Below are 8,707 nucleotides of genomic sequence, written 5' to 3'. Positions count from 1 at the left end.
AGATGTCTTGTTTGTGGATTACACAAGTTCTGTTCTTAAAATCTAAAATTTTTTGTCATTCAATTCTATTCTGTTAACTATACTCTCTCCACCCTCTCTTTTCTTGCATTTATTTTCTTCACCTAAAATCGACAACGCAACAATCCAAACACGTTGTTCGGAAATTTCTACAACTAAAATACGCGATACAAAACAATGTAATATTCCAATGTCGTCAAGAGGTTGCTGTGAAAAATGTGTTTTAGTTTGAAGAAAAACCTAATTAATGCCTGAAACATGTAGAAAATGAAATTAAAAGGAAAATGATAATTAATTTCGTAAGTGAAGGGACACGTCCTCGAAAGCCACGTCATCTGGAACACCGAATTTCTTTTCAGTCTGGTAGGTAATGAGACTTTTCAATTATCCGGTGAAGGGAAGGGAAGAGAAGAGGAAGTGAGTGTTGCTTGCTTAGTATCCAAGACAAGAACACAATAATAATTCGTGAAGTCATTTCAATTATATGTAGTTCCGTCATATTTTATCTCCCGATTTTTTTGATATTATTGTTATTACTGGCGTTACAATCTGAAAGTGTGAAGAGCGAAGAAGATGGCGGAAGAAAAAGAATCAACGTCAATTCCTCTCAGTCAAGGGGATAATGCATCTCGTGACGATCCCGAAGACCCAGCCAAGTCTCCACCAAGCTCCCCCAACTCCTCCACTCGCAGGGTTCATTTCTTTCTTTTTATATTTTCCTATATCGTTTTATACCTTTATATTAGGCTAGGTTGTTGGATCTTGCTTCTCGTTGGCATTTTTTTTTTCTTTTAAATTTATTTGGTGGATTTCAACGGACGAGTCAACTGAGAGCCTCGTCTCTTGAATTCGGAAAGAAACCTATTTTTACGGATGGTAGAGAATAATTAGAATGATTTACAGAAAGACGTTTAAGCCCATAATCTTTGGTATTGTGATCAATCTCGTTAGCAACACGAGGGATCTGTTTTTGCAGCATTTGACTAGCAATGGATTTTGTTTAAGATGGGTTTTATGTGTAAGAATAAGCCCGTGGCTTAGTGTGAAGAGACCAATAGTTGAATGTCAGCTTTGATCGATTTCCAAGAGTATTAAGTAGGAGAGGCTGATCTTAATTAACGGGGGATAACTCCCATTTCTCAAAACCTCTTAGTAATAGTTTTTATTTTGGGTTGCATTTCTTCTTGTGGAATTGTTTTTTTTGAAACCAATACAGTGACAATGTTCTCTGTAAAGTTCGAACTGTGGTAAGTGTCACGGAGTTCGGTCTCTGATTTACTTGTAAGATGTTTAGGATTCTACTTGCTACTTTCTCCAAGGAGCGAGATTTGGTCCTTGGTTTGTTGTCCTAAAATGTCCTTACGTATAATATCAAAATAAAATTCTTGTAGTGATCCATACCTAGTCTAAAAATACGAAAAAGTCATAAAAAATTGAGACGTTATCATAATAATTGAACTGCACTTCCCTGTTGTCCTGCATTATAAATGCTTCAGGAGAAGGGCACACGACTGCTGGATGTTGGAATTCTAGACTGATTTAGAGAGCCTAGCTGCAAACATAAACGACCATCTTGTGTTTTTATGATAAGGAGTTCTGAATGTTGAAGATGAAGTTGCAAGAGCTTAATGATTATCTGATATGCATCTATTTGGTGTGATATATAGATTATGACGTTTCATATTTTTTAAAGAGAAAATTGATTTCTGTCTTACTATTGGCTCATTCTGTGCACTTGTTTCAGGCTTGCTGCTTTGTTCTCCAGAGTTGGGTCTCAAAGAAATTTATGACTGGATGGTAGACTCAACTACTAATTTAGATGATTGATCATTATCATCATTGTTGGTGTGTAATTATTCTTATTCATTCATTTGGTTTTGAATCTGCAGTGTAGTTCTTTTTCCAGTTGCTGTTACCTTCTTTATTACATGGTGGTTTATTCAGTTTGTTGATGGTTTCTTTAGTCCAATATACTCCAGGCTTGGCATTGATATATTTGGTGAGTAATTTATTTTCTCATCAATTAACATGTCTTTAATAATTATATTTTCCCTCCTTAGAAGTTTAGAATGAGAGGGATTTTTTTGGTTTAGATGCTTTATATCTGGAACACACAAACAGAGTACACGAATATAGCGCATAAACTTGAAAATTGAAAGATAATAGACTTCTCTATAATTTTACCAGTAGAGAAGGAAGACACCATTGTTTCTTTTGAGAGTTCTGTTGCTAATCTGGAACAACTCATTTGAATTACGCTCTGGTGGTTGAGTAGATATGTTATTTTCCACAATCTTGATTCTTTATGTTTTTCTTTGATAAATTTATCTTCCTTCAACGTGCACACAAATAAAATGGTGTTGCAGACTTTTATATTTCTTCCTTTCTTTTTTAATATCTCCATTCGATGATCTGAATTCTTGGTACTTGACCTTACTTTTTGTTTACAGTGTGATTTCTAAAATGTGACAGCTTTTTATTTGTGGTGCAGGACTTGGTTTCATTACATCATTAGCTTTTGTATTTCTTATTGGTGTTTTTGTTTCATCATGGATGGGAGCTACTGTTTTCTGGATTGGAGAATGGTTCATAAAGCGAATGCCCCTTGTTAGGCATATATACTCTGCATCCAAGCAGATTAGCGCTGCAATATCTCCAGGTATGTTCTTCATAACTGCGTAGGTAAGTCAGAATTTAGCCAAAAAAGAGTTGTTGTGGTCTTAATTCACAGAGATAAGCAGTATGCAACACATAGGCTGGGTAGCTGTTCATATTACAATAAGGAAGAATAACTTCTTTGTTAGTATCTTTTATGACAAAATGCAGAAATTATTCTTGTTCTTTTGTTCTTACCATTGTTTTTTGTGTATGTTGTTGTGTGTATGAAGAAAGGTGCCCAAATTGACTTGTCAGTTTAAATGCAATTTGTTTTCCATCCCCTCTCACTCACGTATGGTTATGCCACAAACTGCTTGGTCAGTTTTAAAATTACCTATTTCATGCAAAATTATTTCAAACTAAATAAAATTTCTCTTGAGCAGTCTGAATATGATTATGGAATGGTGATAGTTGTGGCAATGGTGAGGTGGCATGTGTGTGTTGTACCGGTAGGGAATTTTTACTAGTAATGTGTTAATGAAGGTGCATTGGAGATGATGATTGTGCATAAAGTTGTAGTTTGATATTAATGTTGATACAAATTCACTGATCTAGATTAAGTACATATTTTGAATTTAGTTATTAGCTTTGTCAAGTTACTCATATTGTATGAATAGGGTTTATTAGGCTATTTATCTATAGATTGAAGGCACGCTTCAATTTGTTTTTCCTAATCGTTTTACCTCTCAACCTTTGATTTTCAGCCTGTGTCTTGCCAATCAGTTGGTTGTAGCTATCCTATATTGCTTATATTAGATAGATTGACCATTTCAGATATTGGAGACAAGGATGCAACCATTTGTCCTGATTTTTTTTAATATTCTTTTCAGATCAAAATACCACTGCCTTTAAAGAGGTAGCCATTATCCGTCATCCACGTGTTGGTGAATATGCCTTTGGCTTTATTACATCAACTGTTACTCTACAGGTACGTTGAATTGTTCACAAATTTGTTTACCAACCTACTTTTACTCATATTGATTAAATGTATGTGATGGTTCCCTTTTTTATTTTTATAGCACATAAACTTCATCAGTTTGTTTATAATGCTTGGATGGACTTTTTGGAAAGTAATATATATATATATATATATATATATATATATATATATATATATATAGTATTGCAAATTGGAATGCACGTACCATACCTATTTGTACATGTATTATGACGTTGTCCATTTTAACACGAGTAACGGGAATTTACCTTCATTAGATTGAACAATCATTAAAATAACTTTTAAAGAAAGGGGAATATTCTTCCGTAAAACGTGGTTCTATTTTAATATTTGATACCCATACTTTTTTGGTGAAGATAAACACACAACACCACATGCATTTATGAGTCTTTTGAGATTTGAAGCAGCAACATAATCCTAACGAGTTTTGCTTCCAGTTTATTTAGTACATCCCTGGTTAGTGATGCTTATACTTAACCATTCTTTTTAGTGTTAATTTATTGTAAAATTATGGGTTTGTGTTTGTCATTTTATATTTGCCTCATGTTCATATGAAAAGAGCTTCATCATTGTTGAGAGAGAGAGAGAAACAAGTGAGCATAGCATGAGTTTCGTGTGTCTAGACCACAACATAACTATTGAATTTATTCAAGAAAAAAAAAAACAGTTACAAATTATTAAGGTTATGATTAGAGAATATCCAATTGCCCTATTTTTAGGCTAATAACATAATATAGAGTCAATCTAATTAATCATAATGTTCACCATTACTATATTTACAAGATTCTAAAACTTCCTCAAGTTGGAGCATATATTCTATGCACCAAACTTGTTACATATGTAGTTAATCCAAGGATCCCTTAGTTTCACAGTGAATACATCTCCTCAAGTTGGAGCATGTAGGTTGTATGCTCCAAACTGGCTACATATGTATTTAATCCAAGGACATCTTAGTTTCTTAGTAAATACATTTGCTAGTTGATCACAAGAATTGATAAAACTTGTAGATATTAACATGAGCATGATTATCTCTTTGACAAAGTGACCATTAACTTTAATATGCTTCGTCCTTTCATGAATACTAGATTTGAGGCAATATGCATGGCAACTTGACTATCTTGTATAAGTGACAATTGTGCAACCTCTCCAAACTGAGTTCCTAAAGTAATTGTTTGAGCCATATAAGCTCTTAATTGACTATAGCCATAGCTTGAGACTCCACCTCTGCACTAGAACTATCTAGAACATTAAGCTTTTTGTTTTTTGAGACCTCTGGCAAATATACAAAACCTAGAAGGGGAACTTCTATCAATGGGGGGTCTACCCACTCTGCAGAGTAATATCCCACAATTTGAGAGCATTTCCTTTGTCTTCATTAAACAAACCCTTTCCTTGAGCTCTTTTGATGTATCAAAACAGTGTGCGTCGCTACATCTCAATGTCCCATGTATTACGAGTTGAATAACCGACTCTCTACTCTTACTATAACAAGATATTTAGGCAGGTAATAGTGAAATGGGATATGGTGACCCCATTTTTGGATCAGACTACCTCTATCCCCAAGCAATATTTTAGTTTGTTAAGATGCTTCTTTAAAAATGGTTAAAAAGATATTGTTTCACTGTGCGATATTAAGATGATCACTGGTGTTGATGACAATGTCATCAACATAAACAACCATATTGAGGCAACCAACACATGAGTGATGATAGAAGACAGTAGTCAACGTTACTCCAAGTCAGTAACAAACTGTTGAATCACAATATTAAATTTATTGAATCATACTCTTTGGTTAGTACCATATAAAGATTTTTGCTATAGACTTATGAGACCAGAAGACACCTCTTGAGCAATAAAGCAAGAAAGTTGTTCCATGTAGACTTCCTCAAACATATCTTAATGTCTAATTAATATAGAGGCCAATGGCAAATGACAACAGTAAAGAATATTCATACAAAATGCATTTTGACAACAAGAGAAAAGGTATCCCCATAAGATCTGAGTACAACCTTTTGTGCTGAAATGAGCCTTAAGTTGGTCAATTTTGTCATCTAGACCAACCTTGGCTATATATATATCCATCGATAACTTTGTAATGAGTAATGAGGTCTCAAGTCCCACTACTTTGTAATGCATGCATCTCATCTATCATAGCTTGTTTCCATCTTGAATGTGCAAAGACACCACTTGCATTCTTTGGAATAGAAATAGAGAACAAGGAAGAAAGACAAGAATAACTGAAAGGAGAAATATAACTACAGGTATAATGAAGAGAAGGAATAACTGGAGATAAGTTTTTTCTTTGAAGATTTTGCAACCCAACCTATCATTCTTCAATATGGGTTTTCTAGATACAACATTTTTGTTCTCTATAAACGATGACATTTTATGTCGTTTTCTTGCCTAACCACGGAATTGGTGACTCAAACTTAAATTCATGAGTCTAACACAAATGAATTGAGTCTGGTCAAGTTTGCACTGAGTCCACCAAGAAAGATGTTTGTTTTTGCATTCAGCAACCCCATCCTATTGGGAAGGGAGGTTTGAAGACAATGTTTTATTTTATACAACATACCATGAGTCCATAAAGGTCTGAAACTGAGTAGACAAGTACTTACAAGCTTTATCCCTTTGTAAAGTATGAATAAGGACACCAAATTAATTGTTGATTTCATTTAAAAAAGATTGAAAATTAGAAGATAATTTTGAATGATCTTTCTTTAAATATAACCACATATTATTACAGGAAATAGTGTCTATATAAGTAACAAAATATCTTGATCCTAATATAGGTAAATACAACTAGAACCCCAAACATCTGAATAAACTAAAACAAAAGGGGATGAAACTTGACTAATAGTGTGACAAGAAAAATAACTTTGAATGTGCTTATATAATTCGCAAGCCTCATAAAGCAAAGAGTCTTAATTAGAAAGATAAAGAGTTAACAAAGAGTCTAACTTGAAAAGATAAGGGGTTAACTGTTTCAACCTATCAAGTTTGGACGTCTTAATTGAGAAAAATCTAGAAATGGGGATGTTCTTGCCACTCTAACAAGAGAATACCTATTGTGCTAATAGAGGCCATGAGATTCACTAACAAGAGAAGGAATAATAAAAGAAATGATAATCAAGAGATTGTGTAAGTTGACTTATGGACAATAAGTTGAAAGAAGCCGCAGGGATATAGAGGACATCATGAATAGAAAGAGAAGGAAGATAAAGGATACTATTAACACCTCATGGCTGTGTTTAAGAACCATTTTGCTGTGGTGATAGAAGGTAAATATTAGAAGTGGAAAGAAGAAAAAAGAGATTTATTACTAGTGGCATGATTGGTGGTCTACCCAAGATTAGATCATAGACATGAGAATAGTCTGGGTAGACTGTACTAGTTCAGGGACATGAAAAACTTTTGGCCATTTTGAAGCTCTACAACAATAGTGATAGCAGGAGAAAGCAACTCATTGAAGTCACAAAGAAAGGTTGAAGACCTTGTTCAAATAAGATGACATAGAATCCTTAATCCCATGGACTTTAAGGATGGTCATGAAATTTTCACAAACCTGATAAAGCCACCAATAATGTTTCAGGAAAAGTGATGAGAAAAAGTTTAGAGTCCTATGAACATTGGGTTCATCGGGATATTTCAAAATTAGCCTCTTGTCAGGCTCTATATATACTATGTTGAAACAGAGAGAAACAAGTAAGCATATGATGAATTTCGCCGCAGTGGAACTATTAAATTTATGGGAGAGAAAGTATAATTACAAAATATTGAGGATATGATTCCAGAATATTGATTTACCCAATTTTAGGTTAATAACATAAATATAGAATTAATCTAATTAATCCTAATATTCAACCTTACTATATTTTAAAGATTCTTACAATAATAATCTCACCTTATGTTGTGCATCCTCCGATGAACTTTGTGTTATTTTCTGAAGAACTACTATTTTCACTGTTTTGTTTTGTTTGATATATATTTAACCGCTGACTATATCCTTTTTTCTCCATCACAGAAAGATAATGAAGATGAAGAGCTTTGTAGCGTTTTTGTACCTACGAACCATCTGTATATTGGCGATATATTTCTGGTTAACTCCAAAGATATTATAAGACCAAATCTTTCTATTCGAGAGGGCATAGGTAGATTCTCTTTCCGTTTGTTTATTGTCAAGTACAGTGTTTACATAGGTCATATTATTCTTATTCAACAATGTGTATATGTTGAGACATTGTTGGTATGTGATATATTATTCTTATTCAACAATGTAAATGGAGAGATATTGTTGGTATATGATGTTCTTTTTACCTCATTGAAAGCGAATGAGAACTTTGTCATTTGACATTTTCTGCACGTTGAAATTCTTGTATCACTTGTATTTTTGTAATTCAATGGTGTAATGTTTGCGTTGTTGCTGATGCAGAAATCATTGTTTCCGGGGGAATGACTATGCCGCAGTTGATAACTCCGGTTGAAAGGGCTACTCGACCGAATGAAAGAATATCATTAAATAGAATTGGATAAAGGATTAAATCCGTGGTTGAAACCATGTGAGTGATGGAAATTATCAGTCTGAACCTCCATTTATTTTAATATACGAAATTTGTTGTTTAATATTTTGTTAATTATTGTCTGTTCCAAGCTGAGCAAGATAACCTGTAGAACTGTAGCTTGTAATCCCATCCCTGTTTTTGTTCTACCAGTTACCACCCAACTTCAGGCTGACACATATTAACTCCCAAGTATTAATATATTTTCGAAATTAACATTAAATAGGATGTCTGTCTAAATGTAATTGATGGAAATTTTATACCTGTTACTTTTATATTTCTTTTTGTCTGAAAAGCCACGCGAAAGTGTTATTGATTTTTCACTTTACCAAGAGACATATTTTAATATAACAAAAACAGAGACAATTATTTCATGATGAAATTAAAAATATTACTCTTTAGAATATACTTTATTGATTATTATAAAGATATAAAGTAATTAGTTGTTCATCGGTATTTATCATAGGGAAAAACAAACAATATCAGATGTTCTAGATATGGTATGTCGGAAGTT

General features: G+C 33.4%; 1 protein-coding gene across 2 annotated transcripts; it reads left to right on the top strand.

Annotated features, from left to right (window-relative positions):
- Positions 1–291: 291 nt before the first annotated feature.
- LOC114195852 (protein LIKE COV 2) lies at positions 292–8,416 on the top strand. 2 transcript variants are annotated; one of them, XM_028086269.2, is made up of 8 exons: positions 292–435; positions 575–711; positions 1,763–1,815; positions 1,908–2,017; positions 2,510–2,677; positions 3,507–3,604; positions 7,659–7,785; positions 8,067–8,416. In XM_028086269.2, the coding sequence occupies exons 2-8, from the start codon at positions 592–594 to the stop codon at positions 8,165–8,167; spliced, it is 777 nt and encodes a 258-aa protein (XP_027942070.1). In that variant the 5' UTR covers positions 292–435; positions 575–591; the 3' UTR covers positions 8,168–8,416. The 2 variants fall into 2 exon arrangements, with proteins under 2 accessions (XP_027942070.1, XP_027942069.1); XM_028086268.2 differs by having other exon boundaries at positions 388–711.
- The last annotated feature ends 291 nt before the right edge of the window (positions 8,417–8,707 follow it).

This window comes from Vigna unguiculata, chromosome 9, assembly GCF_037176805.1.
Source record: "Vigna unguiculata cultivar grain cowpea cultivar isolate G323 ecotype 2 chromosome 9, ASM3717680v1, whole genome shotgun sequence".
NCBI lineage: Eukaryota > Viridiplantae > Streptophyta > Magnoliopsida > Fabales > Fabaceae > Vigna > Vigna unguiculata.
The sequence above is the reverse complement of the archived record's forward strand: the minus strand, read 5'-3'. Positions and strand labels throughout refer to the sequence as shown.

Bases quoted from the DNA above. Each gene is read 5' to 3' on its own strand.
- LOC114195852 (XM_028086269.2), top strand. From the start codon at position 592: ATGGCGGAAGAAAAAGAATCAACGTCAATTCCTCTCAGTCAAGGGGAT. The intron at 712-1,762 runs GTTCATTTCTTT...CACTTGTTTCAG, and splicing joins CCAACTCCTCCACTCGCAGG to GCTTGCTGCTTTGTTCTCCA. The intron at 7,786-8,066 runs GTAGATTCTCTT...TTGCTGATGCAG, and splicing joins TTCTATTCGAGAGGGCATAG to AAATCATTGTTTCCGGGGGA.